Source organism: Prunus persica, chromosome G6, assembly GCF_000346465.2.
Source record: "Prunus persica cultivar Lovell chromosome G6, Prunus_persica_NCBIv2, whole genome shotgun sequence".
Taxonomy (NCBI): Eukaryota; Viridiplantae; Streptophyta; class Magnoliopsida; order Rosales; family Rosaceae; genus Prunus; species Prunus persica.
In genome coordinates, this window is record NC_034014.1 from 9,282,869 (window position 1) to 9,310,710 (window position 27,842).

General features: G+C 35.4%; 2 protein-coding genes across 3 annotated transcripts; one reads left to right on the forward strand and one right to left on the reverse strand.

The window, feature by feature from the left end:
• LOC18774565 (heme-binding protein 2) lies at nt 1,833-3,985 on the reverse strand. The gene is made up of 2 exons (XM_007205835.2): nt 3,521-3,985; nt 1,833-2,525 (listed from the first exon to the last, which is right to left on the reverse strand). The coding sequence occupies exons 1-2, from the start codon at nt 3,730-3,732 to the stop codon at nt 2,072-2,074; spliced, it is 666 nt and encodes a 221-aa protein (XP_007205897.2). The 5' UTR covers nt 3,733-3,985; the 3' UTR covers nt 1,833-2,071.
• On the forward strand, nt 4,768-27,831 carry LOC18772839 (DNA polymerase epsilon catalytic subunit A). 2 transcript variants are annotated; one of them, XR_002272134.1, is made up of 50 exons: nt 4,768-5,025; nt 6,086-6,151; nt 6,237-6,296; nt 6,384-6,479; nt 7,790-7,950; nt 8,113-8,201; nt 8,304-8,521; nt 9,087-9,173; nt 9,331-9,465; nt 10,259-10,381; nt 10,861-10,944; nt 11,685-11,849; nt 12,064-12,240; nt 12,975-13,088; nt 13,873-13,977; nt 14,365-14,483; nt 14,599-14,740; nt 14,818-14,912; nt 15,136-15,241; nt 15,403-15,482; nt 15,587-15,763; nt 15,966-16,053; nt 16,198-16,278; nt 16,358-16,501; nt 16,841-16,936; nt 17,122-17,322; nt 18,178-18,232; nt 18,455-18,597; nt 18,684-19,138; nt 19,725-19,863; nt 19,943-20,164; nt 20,276-20,350; nt 20,949-21,139; nt 21,450-21,630; nt 21,729-21,793; nt 22,337-22,469; nt 22,564-22,665; nt 22,756-22,839; nt 23,385-23,459; nt 23,633-23,692; nt 23,778-24,031; nt 24,201-24,249; nt 24,506-24,666; nt 24,894-24,960; nt 25,865-25,975; nt 26,127-26,297; nt 26,403-26,615; nt 26,817-26,923; nt 27,134-27,625; nt 27,711-27,831. XR_002272134.1 is itself a non-coding variant. In XM_020566439.1 (49 exons), the coding sequence occupies exons 1-49, from the start codon at nt 4,864-4,866 to the stop codon at nt 27,498-27,500; spliced, it is 6,651 nt and encodes a 2,216-aa protein (XP_020422028.1). In that variant the 5' UTR covers nt 4,768-4,863; the 3' UTR covers nt 27,501-27,831. The 2 variants fall into 2 exon arrangements, 1 of the variants encoding a protein (XP_020422028.1); XM_020566439.1 differs by having other exon boundaries at nt 27,134-27,831.

The window sequence follows — 27,842 nt, forward strand, 5'->3', positions numbered from 1 at the left end:
TTCTTTGAATCTCCTTTTTCAACAATAATTCATATTTCCCAGCCCTTTGAGCTATATGATGTATAATTTTACTACCTGAAAATTAGATAGTTAAATTCAAGAAATAAACTTGCAAGCGCACAAGGTTAATGCAATATAGTCAAGGCAAGTACTAGGTCGTTCCCACAAAGACTGAATTAATTCTCAAGTTGTTGTGAATTATAAACTAATTTAAATCCTAAATTACTCTAGACACCCTAACTAATAAACTTAAAACTAATGACTCAACTAAAACTTTAATAAAGGAGTTTTCAAAGTTGGTTTTGAAAAATTTTCTTTAAAAGAACGTTAAAAACAAGAAAATTAAATGACAAGATAATGAAGAAAAACGTGAACTAAATAAGTTTGTAAAAGATTTTGAAGAAACTTACCAAGACAACAGTTTCACCACAATTCCTCTTATCCAAACCTTAGCATGCATACTATCAAAATTCCCAAGTTATGTTGATGATTAGTTCTCCAAAATTATGATTAACTCATGTCACAACAATTAACCACTTCTTCTTAAACGAAATTTATACTTGGTGTGAGGCATAAATATAAACATATAAAAAGACCTTAGGTTCAATGAGAACTTCACACAATCACACAAAACCCTAAGAGTATGATGTTTACCTTAGGCGCATTCGTAAATTTAATCACAAGAAGCAAAACTCATATTAAGCATGGCATATACCCTAACATGCATCAAATTACTTAACCAAAAACCTACAAGTATTTGGCAGAGTAATAAAGAAGATGATTGCAGGAATTGTTGACGGGGTGATTCTTGGGAATGGGAGTGAGATTTGTTTAAACTAAGAACTCAATTTAAGATTTGGTGTTGATCGGGTTGAAGTCTGTAGTGTTTAAAGACGTTGCGTCTGATTAGGAGAGAAAGTCCTCAAATGATGCTGCATAGCTTTCTATTTATAAGCTGAATATTTGAACCCGATGATGATGAACAAATAATAAAATTCTGAGTTCAAATAGCATCATTACGAATTCTGTCTTTTTGTTAATTAATCTCAAGTGGAGAAGAAAAAGGCAAAGGTAACAGATAAAGCACCACCGAAGGCTCATGTTTAAGCTTTGTTTAAATCTTGATCGGACCTAACTGCCTTGCTTTTGCTCCAAGTACTGAGAAAAATAGTTTATTTTGGTCCCCTCTCCAATCAGCATGTGCCATATGAAAAGACCGTTACCTTTTAACATCTTGACAGGTCAAGGTCTTGAGAATTAAACCAAATTGTGAAGACATATTTGAGGAAATAAATTAAGTTCCTCAAATTAACCCTTATTGGGTTTTTTCCATTTTTGGTACGAACAGCAACAAATGAACAACCAAGGTTCCAAACATACGGAACTGCTTCCTCATAATCTTTACATAATTTGTAATTTTTCTCGTGGAATATTACTAATCAAACACAATAATAATAGCAGACTACTTGCATATGTAGGGTCAACTACTATCATACCATGTTTCAATAGTTGTGTTTTGAGCCATTCTTTAAAAACAATTTTAAAATCGCCCTTGCCGTGTCTTGACCATAAGTTGACCGTGTTGGGGAGTGTTTTGACCGTGCAACACATAGGACAATAGTTACTGTAACTATTTGTCTCATCTCTTAAGTGACAAAATATCGAACACATATTGATGAGGCAAATATTTGAGATAAATTGCCTCATCTCTTGGAGGTGCTAGGAATACCATAGAAAAACTTGTGAAACAGATTTTTGAAGGGTTCATTTCCTGCAGCCAAATATTTGGTAGCATATCAATAATCTCTCCCACGCCTCGACATAGGAAATCACGAAGAACTAATGTTTTTATATTTTTCGACTTGATGTTATATTGTACTATTTTTCACTAGCTCATACTTCAAAAAAAAAAGGAACGCAGAGACATATTACATGCAGATTATCAAACACATATGTACATACAGATGCACATAAGGAGATTAAGATGTACCACTTCTTGTCCGGTTCATAGATCACTCCCTTGAATATTGTTACAGAAATTTACAAAGTCACATTGAGTAATTGAAGAATTTCAGGACGTAGCTATTTCACTGTATTTATAGCCACCTAAACCAGATGGATTGACATCCACCCAAACCTCATTCACACGCCCAATAATCCGGAATGGGGAGCTGTACTGTGCGATTGAATAAGCATAGCTGCTTTCTTCTGATGTAGAATTTGCCCATGGAGACCTGCTCAAGCTGGTGGCAAGCTTCTCTGCCTCTTGCACTATGTTAGTATCTCTTGCAAATCCAGAGAACTTCCTGACGGCAACGTAATGACCTTCCCAGGTATAGGGTTCCAAGCTGAGTTCAGGGAGAGGTGTGGGTGGAGTAGTTTGGAACTTTGTAGGCAAGTAGAATCTAACAAAATAGGCCGATGAGTGAAGAGGGCCAGCTCCTGGGACTATGCTTGTCAACACGGGAGCTGTCATTGCAATTCGAGAGAAATTCAAATTGGCACCTTGGATGTACTGGAACAGCCTGTGAGTTAATCGGGAAACTATTAGCATAGACCAACGACATCCAAGTTTACAATTGAAATAACCCAGGCAAAGTGCAGACAGTAGCCATCGGTTGAACAAAGAAAGGCATATCATGCATAGCCAAGTTTATCATTAGCAAAAGCATATCCAACAGAGTTTGTATAATATGTGCCCCTGAAGCTCTGCCATAATATAATGTTCACAAGAAAACTACATATATTTGCGGTGAGTGAGTCTCTATTTTGACGAAACAGTACACATAAAAGCTTTGTTTTGGACAGTCACCCATGCATTAAGTGGCTGTCAGCCATTGATGTACACCGGACTCACAAGAGGATCCACATATATCAACTTCTTGCATCAACCGGCACACATCGGAGACTGTCCAACAGATTCATCTACATGTAGAAAGCAATGTATCTATTGCTAAAAGATGTCGCAGGTGATTGTGATGATGATTTCAGGACATTAGCGAATCGGCAAACATAACCAAGCTAACTGAACCCAAGAAAGGGGCATCATAGAACTACAATTTTGAAGAAATGATTCACCATAGCATGCTTTCTATTGAAATATCAAAACCATCTCAATTAACTTTGCATTCTTTTAGCACCTCTCAGATTTTTTCCTATTTATCCATAAAAAATTTATTGTTTCAAAAAACTACACCGATATTCCCAGAAAGCTATCAATAACATTATCTGCTATGATTTCCTGTTTATCTTATATCAATGAGGAAACACATGGGCAAAAGATTGACTTTTTCTACTCAATCAGGAGGTAAATGGTGGGTTCAGAGAGAAACCCATGGTGGGTATTTCACAATTTTTGTTCCAAACAATTAGAAAACCCATCACAATGGGGTATTAGACTCAAATAAAGAACCAATTTCAAAGATATAAAATTTCATGGTGGTAATTCATAATTGTTTGATGAAACTAAAAACCCAGAAGATAAAATCAAAAGCTAAGGTGAGTATAAAAGTGGAAGTACCTGTGGAAGCCATTTCTGGTGGCCTTCTCAAAGGAGATATCTTTAACAGGAGCAGACATCCATGAGGTCTCTCTGTAAAGTCTGATCTCAAAGTCTGATTCTGAGTGAACCACCGAGTACTGTGGTGACTCAATCGCGTTGCATACACATAGAAAATTTGGCAGAACCACCATTGCTAGCAGTGCCATTGACAACCTTGGCCTCTTCGTCATCTCTGCAGCTTCTGAAAAGCCTTTGATCTAAAATGTGTACGGCTGTACGTTTAATAATTTTTTAACCCCTTCATTATAATTCTGCAATCCAATACAATAATAATTTTGCACTGAATCGGACGGCTATTAAAGACTCTTCATTGTAACCTCTCGTTGCATCCAAAGCTCTAGTCTTGAGTTTGACTTGTATCGGATACCCTATTCTAAACTATACTTTCCTTTTTGTATATTAAAAAAAAAAAAAAAAAAACTACGCTTACTCATGCATATGAGGTCTTAAGTTCAATTTCCTACTGCTCAAATATTATATATATATATATGGACCGAACTCTAATCAACTACTTAGTCCAAAAATTAAAACTCTAATTAAACTACACAGTTATGAAACCCTAAACTCTTTGTACCTCAATTTTGAGTACATACATTTGTTCAATACATCCAACAAAATTTGAAAACATTTCAAAACTAATCCTTTAAGTTGGTGAAGACCATGTACACCATCTTTTACATTATATTTTTCGATTTAAAAAGTTTTAGTTTTAAATGTTCAAGTTTCGTTCTTTCTTGCCCTTTTACAAGGAGATAAAAACTTGTCATAGGACAAATTCAGCACCAAACAAGAAAAAATAGTTGCCATTAAACTACAGATGTGCTGATCAATTCTTTGGGTGTATAAAACAAAAATCATTTTTGTAAAAGTAGCTTCCCCTTGTAAGGGACTTGTAACTACTTGAATATTTATTTCGGTACTTGAGGTCCTCAATTTGACTCTTCTCTTCTAATATCGCTTGTAAAAAAAAAAAAAAAACACAAAAAAACTGCCCTCTCTTGCTGCTCCTAGGCGTGTCCATAAATTTGTTTTATGATGGGCCGAGCCAATCAGGCCGAACACTGTCCCAAAGTCCAAGTCAGTCGGGCCCCACAAATTATCCGATGGTACTTTCAAATAGTGGCACTACTCGAAAATTTGATCAACCGAAGGGCCATTTCCGTCATAGGAACCAAATAATATAAAGGCGTAGTAGATGCAAGCGCGGGAAAACGCTTTGATCCCTCTAAAACCCTCTCTCTCTCAGTCTCAAAGTCTGAGAGCAAATCTCAGACGGATTTCCATTTCACAGGCCAAGCACAATGAGCGGCTTCCAGAGCCGAAAACGGGACCGTGGAAGCTCATGGAGCTCCAAGAAGCAGAAGGTTATGCGCAGCGCCGAGGAAGAGCTCGAGTCGAAGCTAGGGTTCGATCTGTTCTCCGAAGGCGATAAGCGGCTCGGATGGCTGCTCACTTTCGCATCCGTAAGATTCTGTACCAATCAATTTTTGCCCCATTTGGTCTTCCATTTTAGAAATCTGCGTTTTTTCTTGGTCTGTTTGGTTACTGAGATAGCGAAGGTAAAAGGGGGGATTTGGGATTTTGAAAGCTTAAGCTGTGTTTGGAGCCATCTTGTAATGGAAAGTTGGATAAAATTACTTGAATTTTGTTATTATTCTTGGGCCAAGTGAGTGAGAATTTTTGCTGATTTTTGAAATATCTCCATCTTGGTATTAGATATTTTATGCAATTTATTCTATGCTTCATATAAAGCCTAGCCACTGTCATTCTTTGATTAGTTTGCTTCCTGGTGTAATATTCACCTTCTAGGAAACAAAAACAATTTACTGCAAACAATTGAAAAACTCAACTTTGTTTACTACTCAGTTGCATTATACTTAATTTATTTTTTATGAAAAGGAAAAGACTTACATAGGAGATCCCCTTGGGACCCAATAGTACATCAATGTAGATTTTAATTGTCACATTAGTAGGAAAATTGGAAAACCAAACACAAGGTTGTGAATATTTATGTTCTATATTTGATAAGGAATCTGTAACCATGTTAGCTTTTTGGAAAACTTGACGAAACTCAAAATGCTCATTTTAGAAGAAGTCTTCGAATATCTCTAACCTATGATAAAATACCTCAAGGAATATTAGTAGTACCAGAATTTAAAATATCAACTAAAACGTTAGAATACGCTTCTTTAATAATTTTTATTTTATTTTATAATTTAACCAAATGTAAACCATACTTTAAGGCTGCAATATCAGTTTGAAGGACAGATCCATAACCAATAGTAAGTGCCACCAATCTTAACATTTCCTTTGAAGTTTCTAATTACAAATCCTGTTGCTGCTCGACTAGAGTTTCTAAATGAACCATCATAATTGAAGTTTTATTATTCTTTATTGTTGTTGATGTTTTTGTTTTTCTTTGTTAATTTTCGATATGGTATAACCACATGGTGGTAAGTTTGAGTTCAAATACCTTAATGATTGGCATTTATAAATGATGGATGCTTCCTTATAAATTTGCAGTCATCTTGGGAGGATCAAGACACCCGTAAGGTTTATAGTTGCGTCGATTTGTATTTCGTTTCGCAGGTAAGATATTCTATAAAGATGTTTAACATAATCAGTTTTATTTTATGGTGATTAATTATATACCTATTTTCTAATTTAATTGCAGGATGGTTCTGCTTTCAAGTCAAAATACAAGTTCCGCCCTTACTTCTATGCAGCCTCAAAGGTCTCAATCAATGTTATATGTTTGATTCTGAAAATTTTTCTTCAACCATCAGTTACCTTCAGAGTGATGATGACTATTTTATTTTAGGAGAAAACGGAAATGGATGTTGAAGCATATTTGAGACGACGATATGAAAATCAAATTGCTGATATTGAAATAGTGGAGAAAGAAGACCTTGATCTGGTAAGTACCTTCCTCCATCACCAGCTTTATACAGTCACTCTACCTTCCAAAATTTGGCAATGTTTATTAATCCTTGGCAGTTATTTTCCCTTATTAACTCTTTTGACATTCCATTCTACAATTCCAAGTTAAATCAAGGTATGCCTGGTTGAGCCACATGTTTTACTTTACACCCGTAAACCAAGAAACATCTTTTATAGTCATTTTCTATTCAAAGGTGTCTCTTCCTTCCTTTTTTTTAGCAAGTATTTTCTTGAACAGAAATTATTTGTACCCATGAGAAGTTTTGTCTTTTTATTTAGAACTTTTCCATTTTATGATATGCACCTTTGGCCTATTTCCTTTCAATTCAAGTTTTTCTGACAATTGGGTCACCAATTTGACATAAAAGCTTTCACTATTCAGTCAAATGTGGAAAAACTTAGGTTTCATGCCGACATAATCGTGTCTTACTTCTTCATTTCTTGATATGGGTAGGTGGCTCAGTTTCTAACAACTTCACTTGAGCATGAAATTATCTTTTCCTAGACTGTTTCCGAACTTGCCTCAAGCATTGGACATGACTTTGACTTTTACTAGCGTGTTGCTTCTAAATCTCTTAACATGGACCTTCCAAAAGTTACTTTGATGAACTTCATACATGAACATGGACCCAATTAGAATATTTTGAGCTACTTTGCCACACCAGATTGTTTGGTATCAAGTGTAATGGAAAGATTTCAATCAGTGAATTTCCATTCTTGACCTGATATGTTTGAGCAGTTATGTTCTCTCTAGTTTCTTGCACTTAAGCTTAACTATATTCTTGCCTAGCGTCAGGACTATTGTCTCATCTTCCAACGTTAACTAGATGTTTTGACAACCTAATTTTCTTTTGCCATTTTTAGAAGTGATTTCTACAGACTCATCTAAAGAAATTGCATCTGATTAGTTGTCTTTTTATTTTTATTTTTTTGTGTGGCTATTGGCAAACCCTGTAATTGCTAGCAAGATTTTGAGATACATTCATAACTGGAATTTTTTTTAGTTATGGTTTGTTCATCCATTACACTTTTTATATATTAGAATAGTATCATGATAGTACGGTAGTGGTGAGATGTCTAACACCATCTAATTTAAATTCAAGATTGAACATCCTATAATTGAGTATGTTGTTTCATAAATTATGAATATAATCAGTTTGCTTAGATTTGCTGTTTAGTTTTCCAATCTTTGCTGATATTATAATGATCATGGTGCTTTATTTGATTGCTTATTCAATTGTATCTCCCAATGCGTGCATTCTAATATCCTTCTGTACTCCTTGACAGAAAAACCATTTGTCTGGCCTACGCAAGTCCTACCTAAAGCTATCATTTGATAATGTTCAACAACTAATGAATGTCAAGAGTGACCTATTACACGTTGTCGAAAGAAACCACGCCAAATTTGATGCTGCAGATGCTTACGAGTCAATAGTAATAGGAAAACGGTGAGGTTATGTTATTGATTCTTGTTCCTTTTGGATGTTGAGCTCTTTGCCTGTAGATAGCTTATTTGGTTAACAGGCACCTTGCGTTGGTCTGCTGTTGCGTTGAACCGTAAATTGTATTTGTTTCCTGATCCTGATACTCTTTTGTTGCTTGATTTGTAGAGAACAAAGGCCTCAGGATTTTCTAGATTGTATTATTGATCTTCGTGAATTTGATGTTCCCTACCATGTCCGCTTTGCCATTGACAATGGTGATTTAAACTACATCTGGCTGCTTTCTAGACCTTTATCTTTTGTTTTGAGTTTCTGAATTTGAAAAAGTTAAACCCCTTTCAAATTGTTTTGGTACTCAGATATAAGATGTGGCCAGTGGTATGATGTTAGTGTATCCAGTACTGGTGTTATGCTTGAGATGAGGACAGATCTTCTGCAGCGCGCTGAAGTTCATGTTTGTGCATTTGATATTGAGACGACTAAGCTACCTTTGAAATTTCCAGATGCTGAATATGATTTAATAATGATGATTTCGTACATGGTTGATGGACAAGGTTTCCTGATTATTAACAGAGAGGTAGGATTCATGTCCTTCTAGTAATTTCTTACCTTGTTCAAGTTTTGCATTTGAGATTCATCATGTATGTTGCCAAATAAGTGTGCATAGTTTTAATAAATGTTTGCAGTGGATATGTTTAGTTCTTTTGAGTTCATTACCTTCAACTTTATCCAACAAACTGGTTGTGTTCTCATTTAGCAAGGATGTGAAAGAATTTTAGAAAATTTTCTTTGAAAAAAGATGCCAAGGTCCTGTCTTTATTTTCCTTTACTGGGAAGCTTACTAATTGTTCATTTGTTTTGCATCTATTTAAGCCTATTGTTGCAAACTTGTATTTTCATGCTAGACGTGCTATTTTGTTGCTTTCTTCACCATCAATATTTTATTTATTGCACTTCTAAGTTAAATGTACGTATTAAATTTGAAATTTGAAGGGTTAACAGGTTTAAATTTCATATAAAACAAAAAATAGAAGTTAAATGTATGTATTGATATGTTTAACTTCCTTCTTAGCTGCAATAGGTTTAAGTTTCCTATAAAAAAAAATGTATGTATTGACAGGTTTACTTTCTTGTATCTGCAGTGTGTTGGGGATGATATAGAGGATCTGGAGTACACTCCAAAACCAGAATTTGAAGGGTTTTTCAAGGTGACAAATGTGAAGAATGAGGTATTGACATCCATAGAAACTCCAGCCTCACCCCCATACACACACAAAACACATCCCAGCCCGCCAGATATGATATTTTGATTAGTTTAGTTTGTATAAGGGGTTTTGGAATGCTAATTACTTGTTACTTTTGCAAATTATATGGTCATTGTTGCAGGTAGAGCTTCTAAGACAGTGGTTTGCTCATATGCGGGAGGTGAAGCCTGGAATTTATGTCACATACAATGGTGATTATTTCGACTGGCCTTTCCTGGAAACCAGAGCTGCATATCATGGGTTAAAAATGAGTGATGTATGTTGCTAATTCTGCAAGTTACATTTACTTGAACAACAATGTGTTCCCAGACTTCTAGGTTGTAAGCCTTAAATAACTACCAAAAAGACTGGATATTAAACATTATCATCTTCACTGCTTATGGAAGTTTCTTATTCTTTAATATTATGTAAATAATATTAATGCCATTTTTCATTAATGTTTATTGATTGACATACAGGGGGCTCTGAATATTATTGTTGATCTAGAGTTGACTATCGGGAGCTGTTATTGGCACCCAAAAAATTCATCCTGCAATCCTCTGTAAAACCATGAGGGTCTACAGGATGCCTTTTTTGGAGTGCCAACAACAGTTTACTTTTCTTAATAGATTTAAAGCATTAACTGCGCGTGACATGTATATGAAGCTTTTTACCCATTGTTTTATTCAGGGTCATGTGCATCGTCATTATAATTTTTGTGAACATGTGTAATTTATCTTTCTGCATTCGCAGCATATATAAATATTGCAATATAAGCAGTGGAGACATAATGAAACATCACCCAGTTTAGATGATTTTAGGTATAATGATGACATAAAAATATTGAATTAACTCTCAAAAATGTTGTTATCTATATATTTGTACTTCCTACCAATGAAAAAAATTTCACCACACAAAGGGATTGTGTGATACTGATATTGTCGTTCCACTGGAAATTGCAAAATGTAATTTTTGTTTTTGTGTCTGCGTGATCTCAGAGATATTCACATTTTAGTTTTGCACTAATTTTTGCTCTTCTTTTACCTCCCCCCCTGCTCTTCACCTTGCAGGAGGTTGGATTTCAATGTGACAAGAACCAGGGGGAATGCCGGGCTAAATTTGCTTGCCATCTTGATTGTTTTGCTTGGGTCAAACGTGATAGTTATCTTCCTCAAGGGAGCCAAGGCCTTAAGGTTTGATTGTCCAATTCAAGCTCATTGTTTTCTTCTTCTTCTTCTTCTAATTGGTTTTTGCTGTTGTTGTTAGTCTTTTAGAAATTTATTTTGTTCCATATTAATTTCTCATGGTTAACCTCTTATTCTTTATTACGGTTTCACAATAGATGGAGCAATTAATTTATATTGTTGTACACTAATTTCTCAAGGTCTTTTTGTCACTGCTGTATCAGAAGACCCTTAAAGATCTCCTGAAAGCAGAATTGCCAAAAAAAATTTATCTTGTATCATTATAGATTGTTGAAATCTTTTACTTAACATAGCTCTATAAGGAAACAAATGCTACACATTCCTAATTATAGTTTGGTTGTTTTGGGTTTAATAACTTCACCTTCAATTATTGTGTAAACCAGATGAAAAAGAAGTATGTTTATTTGTTTCCTAGTATTTGTTATGTAGATGAAAGTATAATATTATTTTATATAATCTTATTTCAGGCTGTTACAAAGGCAAAGTTAGGTTATCATCCCCTGGAGGTGAATCCGGAGGATATGGTTCGCTTTGCAAAGGAAAAACCTCAGGTATGGATGAGTGGAAATGATTTTTCAGTTGTTTGCAGGAATGCTTTGGCATGGTGCACTTAGATAGAAAAGGTTAATAATTGATAAGGGAGACATGATATATGAACTGACAACTACATTAAGTACTGTAGAGACTACTACAGCTTACACACCCGTGTTCATTGATTTGGCAATGTTTTCTTTTTGTCTGAGTGTTGATTTTGTCCCTTTCAGTGGAGGATGAAGTAGGGTATAGAGTTACTAGCTTGATTGAGATTAGCATGTGAACCATGCTTAATGCATGCAGAAAGGCTAATTGAGTAGTGGATGTATAAACCAACTGTGGGGTTGGAGAAACATACTCATGTGGGGCGCTGTTTAACCTTTAAAATTCAATACTGAACCTTAGACTATCTATATAGATTGATACGAAGATGATCGTACAAGTATAAAAAGGTCAACAGAAGAAAATTCTTTGTTTAATCAAATTGTGGGTGTGTTTGTCTGTATTGTGATTACTGTTACTTTATGTCTGATAAATTATCAAATTCTCTGATGCTGGGGCACTATGATGGTATCTGGCTGCCATACCAAGAGCTGGGTAGAGAGACTCTTTTTTTATGAATTTGGATTGTCATAAAGTTTGACTTTGTGAACATACATGCTAGTGTGTCTGAATATTTTGGTTGTATTTGCTTTTGTACGTTCTTTTGCAAGAACATTTCTGATCTTTTTCTATTTGGTTGAATATGTAATCACAGATGATGGCATCGTATTCTGTCTCTGATGCCGTTGCAACTTATTACTTGTATATGACCTATGTTCATCCTTTCATTTTCTCACTTGCAACTATTATTCCAATGTCTCCGGATGAGGTTTTGCGCAAGGGTAGTGGAACCCTTTGTGAAATGCTTCTCATGGTCCAGGTGTGTTATCATACACTAATGCTGATGCTTTTTTGTGTCTGTTTGAAGAAAACTCCTCTATAGTTCTCTTGCTAAAAAAAAACTAGTCTTGATTTTCAATTTCAACAATTAACTTAATGAATAGTTCTGTTTCTTACAAGAAAAAAAGAAAGAAAAAGATATTTCAGCTGTTAAGTTTCTCCCGGTTTCACATTTAATTTTGCATTTTATGCAGGCATACAAGGCAAATGTTATCTGCCCTAACAAACACCAATCTGACCCCGAAAAGTTCTATAAAAATCACCTTTTAGAGAGTGAGACTTATATAGGTGGCCATGTTGAATGCCTTGAAAGTGGTGTGTTTAGATCTGATCTTCCAACCAGTTTTAAGCTTGATGCCTCTGCTTATGAGGTATGTTTTCATCATTTTTTTCACTACCAATGTTTATTTCTGTTGTTTTAAATGGACTGGTTGTTCTGGTTTGATCGATTGGCGTACCATCATTTCTAAAGTTTTTATTGTGGACTATCATTCCTTTAACATCACTTCTAATTAAAGATCGGTGCATCATCTTTGTATATTGATGGATTGCATATGACTAGAAGCTCATATTTTAAATGTTAGTTATTCTCTATAACATCCATAACCACATTAACATGTACTGAATTTGATTTATTTTCACCGACTCAATTTTTCTGAAACACATTATAACATTTTTAATGGTCATTTTCTATGGTGCCATGCCATACTGGATTTGTCTTTAGAACACAAAGATCAATTACATTTCTTTTTCAGAATTTGTTTTTTTGCTCTATGAACAAGTGGCTCATTGCTACAAATTATTTAGTCCACTAACAGAGAAGTGGTTGTATTGTGCATGATCTGTGATCTCAGCCTGCAAATTTGGTAGGAGTGAGTGTATAATGGGCTGAATCCAATTGATCCTCTCAAAATTTATATCCTAATTTCAGTAATTTGTTTGTATATATATCTGTAGGATAACTTCTTTTCAATTCCATTGCTATTTGTAATATTTCCTGAAAGTCATGCAAAATTCCCCATGGTAGTCCTAACAATGCTACTCAACTACAAATGCTAAATATCGCATTATATTGTATACTTAATTTGAGAATTCTGATTTCCAGCAATTGATCAACAACCTTGATCGAGATCTTCAATATGCTATACGAGTAGAGGGTAAGATGGACTTGGAATCCGTGTCCAATTATGAAGAAGTGAAGAGTTCTATATTGGAAAAGGTGCTGATCATTTTTATTTTCAAGCAGATCTGTTATTTTTTTCATTCGTGTATGTCTAAGTATTTATTTATTTATAATATGATTTATTTGATTTATCAAGTCCAAAAAGTTGCAGGTTTTTTTGGTGATTGATGTAAACTTCCTTAGGGATGTTCATCGGTTCGAAACTGTTAATCTGTATTCTGTAGCCAATTTTCATCCGATCCAATGTAGATTGGATTGTAGGTTGTACAAACCAATCCAATCTGAGGTTGGGATGTGATCTAATCCGATTCAATCCATTTGACATTGAATTGGATTAGATTGGATGATCTGTTTTTTAAATGAAGCAAAAAACCTATTGAAAAATAAAATGATTATCATCAAATCCAATCCAATCGTATTAACAGGATCAAATGTAAAGTACCAAAATTTGTTCCATTAGAGGACTCAAATTTTTCATAACTTTTTTAGTTTCAAGTTCCAATAAGACAAGAAGCATGGAGCCAACTAGATAGGATTGCATTGGATTTTCACTGGGACATCCATCATGCAATCCGATCATGTTGGATTTTGATTTTAGCGATCCGATCCCTGATTCTCATTGGCCAAATTCATTGAAACCGATCAAATTTGATTGGATTTGATAATGAACACCCCTCTTCGTATTGCGTTGGATTTAAATCTTTTACTATTTAGTTATTCACTTAGTTTTCAAGAGGTAATGTTCATTTAAATCTGAATAGGGTCATGAATATATTTTTTTTAACTTTATTCATTAGTGATTTCCTTTCCTTGTTTGTAGCTTGTGGGGCTGCGAGATGAACCTATACGTGAAGAAAGCCCCCTTATTTATCATCTGGATGTTGCTGCAATGTATCCCAACATTATTTTAACAAATAGGCTTCAGGTGTGTTGGTTAATAAATTACTTTCAGTAATTGCAGATATCGATTTTATATTACTCACGTATTTCATCTTTCTTTTTTCCTTTTTTCAGTTTATAACTGCCATTTGTTTTTTATTTTCATAGAAAAGTGTCCACTAAAAGGGTTGTTGATCTAGGTGGTTAATAGTGCTTCTGGTTATCTTGTTTCTATTGGAGTCATGTTAACCAATCAAAGTTTTATAGAAAATTCTGTTTTTTTTTAGTAGTCCAACTGTAATGGTCAGCACCAATATTTTCAGCAAGAATGTACTCTTCCCCATTTGCATTGTCAGATTGTTGTTGGGGCTGTTCTGTTTGCTCATTTGAAGATTCCATGAATGCATATCGTAACAACTGTTGTTATTTCCAGCCCTCCTCAATAGTAACAGATGAGATCTGCACTGCTTGTGATTTCAACCGTCCAGGAAAAACTTGTCTTCGCAAGCTTGAATGGGTTTGGCGTGGAGAAATATTCATGGCAAAGAAGAGGTTTAGTTTAATAATCTTTCCTTTTTCCTCTTTTCCCCCTTCTGTCTATACTTCTGCTATGTTATCAACAGACTTATTAATTATTGTGTATGGACATCATTTTGCTCAATTTCAGTGACTATTATCATTTGAAGAAGCAAATTGAGTCTGAGTTTGTTGATGGTGCCAATTCCAAGCTGTCAAAATCTTTTCTTGAGTTGCCTAAAATGGAGCAGCAATCGAGGCTCAAAGAGCGTCTAAAAAAATACTGTCAGAAGGTATATTCTACACTGTATTTGATCAAATATTTTCTCAGAGTAATGCCTAACATTCTAATTTTGGTTCTCTTTGACAGGCGTATAGACGAGTAGTGGACAAGCCAGTCACTGAACTTCGGGAAGCAGGGATTTGCATGAGGGAAAATTCATTCTATGTTGACACAGTTCGCAGGTGAGAAGTTTGCATGTTCATCTGAATAAGGGCAGTCATAACTAAGAACTAAGTAGAAAAATCCTTTGGAATGGAAATATATAGATTTTACTCATGAATTTTTTGTAACATAATTGTTATTAGAAAATGTCTTTGTGCCGACGTGATGATTACTTGTTTCCTTCTGTTTCTGCTCTCTTTTCTCATTTGTGCTGAATCATTTGTTCAATTGATGTTCTTCAAGCTTTCGAGATAGAAGGTATGAGTACAAAGGGCTTAATAAGGTTTGGAAGGGGAAGTTGTCTGAAGCCAAGGCTAGTGGGAATTCTATAAAAATCCAGGAAGCACAAGTATGAATTTTTTTTTAAACCTCTCTCTCTCTGTATCAATTTTGTTGTGTTTTTTTAAGAAAAAATTATTTAAAGGAAATAAGCTTGTTGAACACTTTTTTGTATTATTCTCACCAACAGAGTCTCCTGTTTCTAATGTCTTTGTTTGTTGATGTATGCAGGATATGGTAGTGCTTTACGATTCATTACAACTTGCACATAAGTGTATACTTAATTCCTTTTATGGATATGTCATGCGCAAGTGAGTTTAATGACTTTCGTCTTTGAATTCTTGTAAGATAGATTCTGTTGTTCATGTGATATCTTCTAGTTACCTTTTTGTGATGCTTTTGCATGTTAATCCAGGGGTGCAAGGTGGTATTCAATGGAAATGGCTGGAGTAGTTACATATACTGGAGCTAAAATTATTCAGAATGCTCGCTTGTTGGTTGAGAAAATTGGAAAACCTCTTGAATTAGACACAGATGGTATCTGGTGTGCGCTCCCTGGATCTTTTCCGGAGAACTTTACCTTCAAAACAAAGTATGATTTTCATCTTAATAATTCACTTGGTTACATGTATACCATAATGACAGCCAGATTGCTATTTCTATGACCACTGATTTTACTTAAACAACAACAGTCTATGTTTCGTATGCAATGCTACTTTCCATTCTAGTAGGTAAGTCTATGTTTCATATGCAATGCTACTTTCCACTCTAATTTATGGGAAACTCATATTCAGAGACTTGAAGAAGAAGCTGACTATCTCATATCCATGTGTTATGCTTAACGTTGATGTAGCAAGGAACAATACAAATGATCAATACCAGGTCAGCTTGGAACATTTTTCTAAATTGTTTATTTCCATTGCACTGGGAACGACTCTGGCAAAATGCATTGTATACTGCAATTTGGTTTGTCTTATTTGCACAACTTTGCCTTTCCTTCCAAATTCTCAACACCATTTTTACCAGACTCTTACAGATCCTATTGGAAATACTTACACAACTCATAGTGAATGTTCTATTGAATTTGAAGTGGATGGACCCTACAAGGTAACACAGTGATATGTTTTTATTTTATTTTGACTAGTGCTTTCATGTAATTTGATAACAAACTATTTCTCTCATGTAGGCAATGATTCTTCCGGCTTCTAAAGAAGAAGGAATTCTAATTAAGAAGCGATATGCGGTTTTCAATGATGATGGGACCCTTGCTGAACTTAAAGGTTTCGAGATCAAGCGTAGAGGTGAGCTGAAGCTCATCAAGGTTTTCCAGGTATCCCTTTTCCTTGTAAATTTTAATATTTCCACAAATATGTAGCGGACAATCAAAACCTAAAAAAAGGACAAAAAAGTTTTGAACTTAACCATCCAATAGAGGTGCCTGATGGATAGCATTCCAGTTCTTCAATTGTTATCAGACTGACTCCTAACTTGTTGAAGCTATTCTAAGTGAAAATTATCGCTTGGAAGTTGACGTTTTATGTGCTAAATGCTTTAGTGTTGACGTTCTTCAATTGTTATCAGACTGACTCCTTATAATATGTTTGCGCTTCTTGAAAATTCGAGACAATGCTTGTTGCTCCCACGCATGAAATACCTTTCTTGTTTGCAGGCCGAGCTTTTTGATAAGTTCCTTCACGGTTCTACTTTAGAGGAATGCTATTCAGCAGTCGCTTCTGTCGCCAATCGCTGGCTCGATCTCCTTGATGTATGTCAATGTTTAATGTTTTGTCTCATCGCAATTGCTTTGTTTAGAATATTTCCCAGCATGTACTTGAGGGACTTTCGTTGTCATATTGTGTTACTCAAGGATGTTAAAAGTTGTTGGTTAAGTGAAGATTCAAAGAGATGCTTATTTTAAATTTCATTGTTTTTTATCCCCCATTCTCTCAGAATCAAGGAAAGGATGTTGCAGACAGTGAGTTGCTTGAATATATATCAGAGTCAAGCACAATGAGCAAGTCTTTAGCAGATTATGGAGAGCAAAAGTCATGTGCAGTGACCACTGCAAGACGTCTTGCTAATTTTCTCGGTGATTCGATGGTCAAAGATAAAGGACTGCGTTGCCAGTATATAGTTGCATGTGAACCAAAGGTAAATGGAAACTATTTTATTTGGATTATAATCTTCATCGCGAAATTGAGAGAACAGTGAGTAATGCATTTGGGTGGGTCAGGTATGCCCTAAGTTCAAGTATTGTGATAAGTGGAAGTTAAAGAGGAGAAAAAAAGAAGAAAGAAAGAAAGAAAGAACGAGAAAACAATTGAATCATAACATGGTCGTTTCCTCTTTATCTTCCTTATCTTCAACTTAATTCTTGGAGCTTAACCCTTACAGGGAATATGAATGATAGGGAGTTAAGAGAGTTTTCAAATTTATTTTCTCAGATTAATAGTATCTCGTTGAATCCAATCCATTCCGACAACTATCTAGCGGTCTTCCTTTAATTTATTTTTTCATTATCCAAGTGTCCCTTGTTTAGTAACTATATAATATGATCTGAAAGACTGGTGCACCTACTAAAGTTAAAATTCTCGTTTGGTTGGTTGTACATGTGTGCCTATTGGTCTGTTTTGTGATGTGGGGGTGAATGTTGATCATAATTTGCTGCACTGCTCCTTCTCTTGATAATTTAATTTGCTTATTATATGGACTTCTTATGCATCCTTTCTGGCATCCAATCTATAATTTTTCAATAAAAGGTTTTTTGGACTAGTTTTTTGTAATTTGGACTAGTATTTTGCAACAGTGAAAGTTGTGACTCTTGCAATTTGGTTTTCTGTGTTTGTATGGTCTCTCTTTGCCATCTTAGATAGGTCACCCAAATGACTTAGAAAAAGAAAATGGCATCACCTTTCTAATGGTTTTTGAATTTCTTTTCAACTCTGGGTCTTCTGAATCTGATTTTGTTTTTTGTTTTTGTTTTTTTTGTGGTGTTGACTTGAGTAGGGCACACCTGTAAGTGAGCGTGCTGTTCCAGTTGCAATATTTGAAACAGATGCGGGTAACATTCAGCTATTATTTTTGTTGTAGGGATCTGGTATTTACACTCCAAAGTTGTCGTCCTGCAATCCTCTCTTGTTTCTTTACAAGGGAAAAGTGTAACTCCTCCCTTAATCTTTTTACAAAAGAAGACTGCACGATGACTATTGCGGAGTGTCAACAACAGCTCCCTTTTCATTTTCTTGTTTGTATTCTAAAGAGAGATTGTTTTTCAACTCATCAGAAATCATGAAGTTTTATGTACGGAAGTGGTGCAAGGTTTCATCAGATGTCGGCATTCGATCCATTATTGACTGGTCCTATTACAAGCAACGTCTTGGTTCAGCAATTCAGAAAATTGTCACCATTCCGGCTGCAATGCAAAAGGTTCTTTTGCTTGTGAACTGTTGTTTGTTGCATCTCATTCTCTGTCCTTCTCAAGCTGTACTTGAAATCAGTTGAATTTTTTTCAGGTCGCAAATCCTGTTCCTAGGGTAGCTCATCCTGATTGGCTGCATAAGAAGGTTCGTGAGAAGGACGACAAATTTCGACAGCGCAAATTGGTTGATATGTTCAGATCATTGAACAGGGATCATTTGCTGGAAAAGAACAGTGATACTATCGGCCCTAATCATGTGATTGATGAAGAGATTGTTGAAGATTTGGAAGACTTCAACAGAAAAAGCAGTTCCATAAATAGACCCAGACCAATTGTCCGATGTTATGAAGTTAATAACAAGAAAAATTCAGTCGAGACAGCAGGTCAAATAGATTCACAGCAACAACGAACTAATAATAAAGAAAATGAGCTTCAAGAGCAAAATGCTGTCTCTTCTGAAGCTATTGATAGAAATGTAGATTATCATGGCTGGCTTCAAATAAAGAAGAGGAAATGGAAAGATACTCTTGACAGGAGGAAGAAGCAAAGGTACTTTTCTTTACCTACATATATATGGCCTAGGGAGCTTACTTGTGCAGATTGACATGTGCTAAAAGTTCACAAAATTCTAGAAATCTGCCTAATACCTCCCTGGTATTAAGATAGATATCTCACTTAACAGTAGACAGGTAAAGTCAAAAGTATTTCTGGAGCAAATCAATATGCTGTGTATATATATGAATGGACCCTATGGTTACCTAGATCGCTTCTTTTTCATCCCATATTATCTGTAGGATCTCATAAGGGTCAATCGTGTCGGTCTCTATGGTCTGGGAAGGCTAAAAAATGAATGCCAAGTCAAGACCTGTATCTTATACACGTTTGTAATAGGTTGTGAACAAATGCATGATTCCGAATGGGAAATTCAATGGGAGTAATCAAGATAAAATAGTCTATATAATCTTTAAATCCGATCCTCATCACCTCTGTTATCTGTCGATGATGTTATAGCACTTGTCAGTATGTGTTAATTTGTGTTCATAGGTATGAGTTGTACCTATGTTGAGCTCAGAACAGTTTTTCTTAATGGAGTCTATGAACTAACGTTAAGGAAAATTGTTGTCCAATTTGACAGATTGAATAATGCAAGGTCTGTGCACCATGCTAATAATGAGGTGCTTGGTGGTGGTAGAAATCATAAAGAACCACAGGGGAAAGGCGTTAATTCATATTTTAGGAGGAATGAAGAAGCCCTAACACGCTGTCACTGGCAGGTATTTCTCATTCAATTCATGTATTTGACTGGAAAGCCCCGAATAATTACCTTATCACCGCTTAACTTATGTGGTTCAGATATTACAACTAGTTCCCAGTTCTCAGGGTGACCAATTTTCTGCTTGGGTTGTTGTCGAAGGAATCATGCTTAAGATTCCTGTTACTGTTCCAAGAGTTTTTTACATCAATTCTAAAGCACCTATAGAAAAACTATTTGAAAAAATTTCTGAAGAAAAACCTCAAGGAAAGAATGTCAACAAGACTCTTCCTCATGGAAGGCGTGCCTACAACCTGTATGAGGTACTTCTGGTTTTACTGTTTTCAAGCTGTAATGCGGTTCTTAACCTTTTATTGTCTGAGAGGCATCTCAGGTTTAATATTCATATTTCTTTTTTTCCTGACTGTGAATAGGCTATAATTGATGAGGGTCGGTTTAAAACATTAAGCAAAAAACTTGCAGCTCTTCTTGGCGATCCAGAAGTTGAGGTCAGTACATAATTTCATATGAACCATCCCGTTGACACTTTTTCTTTAGCTACCGATACTTTGCTATTGGTCATGATATACTTTTTTAATGACTGGAGTTCTTGGTTTTCCTTTTCAGTCTGATTAACCAAAGTTTGATGAAGATTTAACTTCTAGAGTTCTGAATTGGTCTTATGACTTTGCCTTCTAACCAAATTTGCTTAAGATTTCTCTTCTATAGTTCTGAATTAGTATCCCCCTTCTTGGAAATAAATTGCAGCACAGAGCTATGCATTTTAACCGTTCTTGAACAATCATTTATTGTGGTATTACTTGATTTGTTTCAATGCAATCGTTTGGTGAACTTTAGCATTCTTGCAATATCATTTGTTGCTGTATTTCACTGATTTATCAAAATTTTATCTTGATACATATAAATCTTGTTATTGATGATGATTTTGAAGATAGTTAGAATCATTACTTGTTTTTTTTTTTTTTTTTTTTTTTTGGGATGAGAAGGAAGAACTTACATATTCAATAAATGATTCATTTTTTAAATAAGAGCTATGTTCTAGTGATTACTTGATACATTTCAGCTTGATTCAAATTCTTTGTTCAGGGAATATATGAAACAAAAGTGCCTTTGGAGTTCAATGCAATTGTTCAGATTGGTTGTGTCTGTAAAGTGGATAAAACTGCTAAGAAGAGAAACGTCCAGGATGGTTGGAGTGTGAGTGAACTGCACATGAAGACAACTACTGAGTGCACATATCTGGACGAATCGATCTCTTTCTTTTACTTGTACCAGAGGTAATTCTTTTTTGTGTGTTACCTGTAAATTGGCTCCTTGATTGTATGAAGTTATGAAGCATTTTTTCCATGCTGAATTTTGGCTTAGGAAACAATTTTTTACAGTTTCCACATGCAACATAGCATACATTTCTGCAGCGCTAATTGCGCAACTTCTTTTTCTTTTTCTTTTTAAGCTTATCCCTACAAAAATTTATCTGATATTGGAATGAGTAGTAAATTAATAGGTTTAATTTGTTGACCATTTCGATAGTCTCTTAGCCTTCAAATGAGAACATATAGCCATTAATGTTAATGTTTTTAATGTCAGCACATCTGAAGGGCGAGCTATATTTATTGCCTATTTTCCTGCGTCAAGGACAATAACTGTTGTGGTGGTAAATCCTTATCAAAATAAAGATTTGTCAGCATCTTTTCTTGAGAAACAATTTCGTGAAGCTTGCCAAGCATTATCAATTCAGCCACCCCCTAGGAATGGTATCATTATTAAGGTGAACTTGTCAGTTTTTTGGGGTGAAAATTTCCTGCTGTTTTTTCCACTTTTAATGGCTCATATATTTGTCCTCTTTTTCTTATGTACTAATTTTAGGTTGACTATGTTGGATTTCCCAAGGATGCTGAAATGATTTTGCACCGTGCAATTAATGAGCACAGGTTTGATTCCATATTGTCGCAATGCTTTTTTTTTTTAAAATTGTTGCTGTGCTATTTAAAGTGCAATTTTTTTTAAATCCAAGATAGTTGCCTCCTATTGAAGTTTCTGCCTGATGCACAAGGATAGGTTTTGTGGGCACTATATATTTGAAATATTTTCTGATTTGGCCCAAAGTAACTGTATACTGCCCCTGACAAAGTGAAGGGCTAATATTAGTTATGTTTACAATGTTGCTAATGCACCATTGTTTGTGGGTGTAGGCTTGTCTTCACAAGTTATTTGTTAATTATGTTTTTAAGTTGCATGTAAGATAGTGTTCTATTGATCAGAGAATGCACAAGTTTTCTCATTGTTTCAGAGCATTTGTAAATTATCTTTCACGTACTATTTAAAAGTTGTTTGTCAAGATTTCCACTTGGAGCTATATTTGTATGGTATTCAACTGGGTAGGTTGCAAATTTTCTTGCAGTGTATTATGGAAATAATGCCCTTTTTTGTTTAGACACTTGGTTAATTCCTTATATGGTTTTGGTGTCTGACAGACATGAACATCATGGACCTACAGTTGCTGTTATTGAATGCCCAAATTTTCAGTTGATGAAGTCGAGTATAGGAGCTCTTGATGATTTTCCTTGTGTGAGCATTCCCTCTAATGCTCGTGATAGTAACTATCAGGTAGTCTATTTAGACCTAATAGACCTTCACTCTTCACATGCATTTTCTATTTTTATTAAGCATCTGATTCAAAATATTTTACTGCTTCGTACAGGTTCTTGGGTGGCAACAAGTGGCAGCAAAAATTGGAATGCAACGTTGTGCTGCATCACCTCAGTGGTTGAGGGAGAGAATTTCCCTCTCAAGATATGCCCATGTATTAACTTTGTTTCCATACCAACAATGTTTTTCTGTTAATCTGTTTGTTAATAGTAAATAAATCAATTTCTCAAACTTATTGGTGCAGGTACCATTGGGTAATTTTGAACTTGACTGGCTTATACACGCAGCAGATATCTTCTTTTCAAGAGCACTACGGGATCAGCAACAGGTTTTTCTTTCAGCTAATATCTTGTACATCTTTGAGTTTTCAGATGTAAGTAGTATCATAGTAGTAGGACTGAAGCTCTTACGTTGTTTGGATGGTTTAATCAGTCGAGGCCGTGTATTCTTTTTTACTGGAGCGTTATTTAGATCTGTCAAAGATAAGACCATTGGTTTAGATCTTTGTTAGCTTGATATACATTATTGGCAACTTAAGCTTTTGGGATCCCATAGTTGAATTAAGATGGTATCAACACTCTGCTTTGTCAGAACTTCGGGATTCTAAACTTCCATGCCAATTTTTCATTCCTTTTTTTCTTCTTGTTTTCATTTTAAGGTGCAGGGTGGGGCTGTACCTTCCTTTCCATGTGCAGGATGGTGCTGTACATGAGAGTGTGCTAGTTTAATAAATATTGGCTTTTGAGAGAGTTAGTTTCTGGAGTCTTGTGGTTGTGTAACACTAGTAAATGTTAGGTTTTCGATTATATAATGCATTGCATGGTTCATTGCAACTCTCCCCCGTCCTTGAGTCTTGAATGTTGATTCTTACAGGTGCTTTGGATATCTGATGATGGTAATCCAGATTTAGGAGGCATTAATGAAGAAGATACATGTTTTGCCGATGAGGTTAGTCTCAAACTAACAAATAAATATACAAGGGCATTAAGGTGTTAAGAAAAGAAATTGGGATCCATCTCTTCTAATCATGGAATTAACTAACATTCAAGTATTAAATGTCTATCAATAAGCAAATTTTAATTTTATGTTCTTTTTACTTATGAGTGCCTTCTATGGAACAGGTCTATCAACATGACTTTGCTTTCCCGGGAGCATATAGGAAGGTCACTGTGGAGCTAAAGGTTCTGAATATTGTAAACCAATTATTTCCTGAGTTTATATAATGTGAGACAGTTGTATTAAAATTTGCTTCATGTTTCTATGTAGATACATCATCTGGCTGTAAATGCTCTTCTGAAAAGCAACCAGGTGAATGAAATGGAAGGAGGTGCTTTGCTAGGATTTGAATCAGATGTGAACTCTACGTCTGATCTACATGTTGGCTTTGATGAAGCTACCTCATGTGCACATACCCTCCGTGTCTTGAAACAGTTGATCCAGAGATGTCTTGCCAATGCAGTAACATCTGGAAATGTGTATGCTGATGCACTATTGCAGCATCTATATCGATGGCTTTGCAGGTTGCCGTCTCTTGTTTCATACAACTCCTGTTTTGTCTCATATAATTACTGCTGTCCCTCCTATAAAATAAAATAAAAAATTACTGCTTCCCACTTTACTGGATATACCTTCTTGTTAAATGTACCTCTAGTTTTGACTCATATACTTGTTGGTTCCTTCATAATGCAGCCCCCAGTCTAAACTTCATGATCCAGCTCTTCACCGCATACTCCACAAGGTAACAGTTTTTTTATAACATCACTTTTTTTCTTTTTCTTTTTGTAAACATTGTATTGATATTATAGGATCAAATTAGGGTTGCAACGCAAGATATATTGTCTACTAAATAATTTAGCCTTTTCACAATAGTTAAGTGGCCTGGTGATAGTTCTTATTCTTTTCAAAGTTTGATGATTAGACACATATATCTATTTTGTGTTTGAAAATGGGCCTAATCAACTGGGTTTTGGTTTCTTTCTGTTAAATTTCAATAGGTCATGTCAAAGGTGCTTGCAATTTTAATGATCGAATTCCGAAAATTGGGTGCCAAGATTATATTTGCGAATTTCTGCAAGGTTATTATAGACACAGGAAAGTTTGATCTGTCAGGAGCCAAAGCTTATTGTGATAGCTTGCTTAAAACACTGCAAGCAAGGTTGGTTTTCATTTAGGAGTTGTGTCTGTAGGGGTGTGCGTGTGTGCAGGTAATGTTTTCTTCCCAAACTGTGAACCTGGAGCACAATAACAATCAACCTATCCAATGGTCCAGATTCACAATCTGGCAACATAAGCATCTTATGTTGTGAGATTGTCTGGGAAGAGAACATTTGTTTGTATACTTTTTCTTCTTTCTTGTTGAAATCCCTTGTGTTTGATATGCAGAGAACTATTTGAGTGGATTGAGCTTGAACCATTGCAATTCTGGCATTCCCTGCTTTTCATGGATCAGGTTTGGTCGTTGTTCTCTCTTCTTCTCCTTCTTGTTTACACAAACACACACTCACACACTTTAATTTGATTAATTTTTTAAAGCTTTTGGAAGTAAATGTTTAGCAATTATAATTGCAAATTACTTTAACAGAAGGATATATATAAACTTTTTGGTTGCAAACCAAGGGATATTTGAATTTGAAGGAAAACTATCAATTTTTGTAATTTACTTGAAACTTCAAGTGTGGATGCTTGCATTTAAGAAAAGTGCAAACATCCTGTCTCTAGCATGCAATCAAATGATCAGAACTATCCATTTTTTAGGTTCTCCATTAAAAAAGACAATCCATGTGATGAATCTTCCGAATAGAAAATTGTCATATAATTTCATTTTGATGTGACTGACTGTTGGTCGGCACAATGTAGATGACCTAGTAGTTTCTGATGTGGCTGATCTTTCATGATTGGCCCATGAAAGACCTAAAGAAGACAGTTCTGATTTTTGAACTGCATTGTGAGGTAGTCCTAGGAGGATGTTCGCATTCTGTTTTGAATGAGTGCATCCTCACTTGAAAATTCTCCATTAATCTACATAAGATTAGCGATACTCATTACTAATATATAATTTACATAACTGACACGAATTTCCATTATTAGAGGGCATGCTCTATTTTTTTGGGGGTTGTTAACACCTCATAAATTGTGTGTCATGTTGACGGATAAATCTGGTATTGCTATGGAAACCATTAAATATACTTTGGGATATTAAATTGTTGAACATTTAATGCAATCAGATCACTCTATGTTTCCTAGATGGCTTAATTTTATTCATTTAATGCTCCAAGTAACAAGTTTGAACCATTTTGTAGTCACCTTACCTTTCTTCTTTATTTAGTCTGAGTTTCCATGGCTTTCTATGATAGTATAACTATGGTGGAATTCCGGCAAGAGCTGATGGAAGCATGCATGGCGAAGCTCAAATGGATATTGTATCAAGCTGGAATATTGCTGAATACTTACCCAAGAAAATTCAGGTTGGTATATAAATCTGCCAAAATTTGCGTGCTAAAGGAACATAACTATAATTATAATCACACTTTAGGTTTTAATTCAAGCAGTACTCATGATGGCTACATGATCTTCCAGGTTTCTAATATTTTATATCATCTTTCTGGTATTTTGCAGGACCATTTTGTTTATATTGTATCTCAGTTTCTATATATTCCCTGGGATTATGAGCAGAAGCAGGCAGCAGTTAGAACATCTTTACAGAATGACAGCAATTGCACGCCATCCATCACTGTTGCAGCTGCTGAGACTTTTGAGTCTCATATGATAGATTTTCTTAAAGGACAGGTATGATTGATGATAATATTTGGCAACCCTTGTACAACCTTATTGTTTTCTTCTCTTATGTTAGTACTTGATCTGATTTATGGAGTTCCGCTTTATGTTCCACAGATGAGCTCATACTTTACAGATAAACTTCTGGGAATTGTTCATGATACCATACTTCACATGAAGGAGCTGAACAAATCTGAGGATGGCCATCACAGATCTCCTGGGCTGCCACAACTCGCTGGTGATATCCACAAAGGGGATGCAGCGCTGGAGTTCATTAAGCATGTCTGCGGTGTTTTCTCCCTTGACCAAAATGTTCACCATGACGTTATGGTATTTACTTGTCCTTCTGAATCATATGCCACACACACACATTAACACGAGACCTTATACTCATCTTTTTTGATCCAGTGACTTGTCTTTTTCAACTCACTCTTGCCTTAATTTTGACCAACCTTAGGTATGTTTTGGAACTGTTCTATATTAGTTCTTGTCAGTGAGTAATGCTTTTGCTCCTATGTCTTAATTCTACAGGTAATGAGAAGGAATCTGTTGAAATATTTGCGTGTAAGGGAGTTTGCACCTGAAGCCGAGTTTTGTGATCCCTGTGCATTGTTCACCTTACCAAATGTGATTTGCAGGTACAAAAGTAAAAAAACAATGGCCTATACTACTTTACAGAGGGCACTGTTAATTTGGTTTCTAATAGGTCTCATGCATTGCCTAGTCATAAAACTTGTCAAGAATTTTAAAAAGTGCTTCTGAGTTTTCTTTGATTTCCTGCATCCCCGTTAATAATATCAAAATTTTCAAACCACTTGCTGTTTACCTTTTTTCTTTTCTTACTGCAGCTACTGCAACGATTGTAGAGACCTGGATGTGTGCCGTGACTCAGCTCTACTAACTGGGGAGTGGCGCTGTGTTGTGCCGCAATGCGGGCAGCCTTATGACAGAGAGGTCATGGAGAATGCCCTTCTTCAGATTGTACGGCAGAGAGAGCGCCTCTACCATCTACAGGATCTGGTATGCCTTAGGTGTAAACAAGTGAAAGCTGCACACTTAGCGGATCAATGTGTATGTGCTGGCTCATATAAATGCAGGGAGGATGCAACGAAATTCCGTAGCAAGATGGAGTTAATTTGGAAGATTGCCATTCATCAGAAATTCCAACTTCTCCAAGAGTGCACTGAATGGATTTTAGAAGTTGATCACTCTTAATCTGTGCTTTTCAGTTCATTTTGGTGAGCCGCTAAAATTTCTTGCTGTTTGAAGTTGCCTTTTAATGCATGAAGCAGAAGTGATTATCATTCAGCGAGGTATATGCGGAAGCAATTTGTGGTGAGGTACTAAAATGCCACAACCAATAGAGGATTTCCGTATCTATTTATCACAAACTGATTTCCGTATCTATTTATCACAAACTGATAGATTATTTGCGGTCGCCGTGGAAGGACAGGCAAAGGGTAGGAAAGCTATCATTTCACTTGTACATAATACGTGTAATTGATTATATTGTAAATGGTAAAAATAATGTGAAAATTCAAATCAACTTTACTGTGT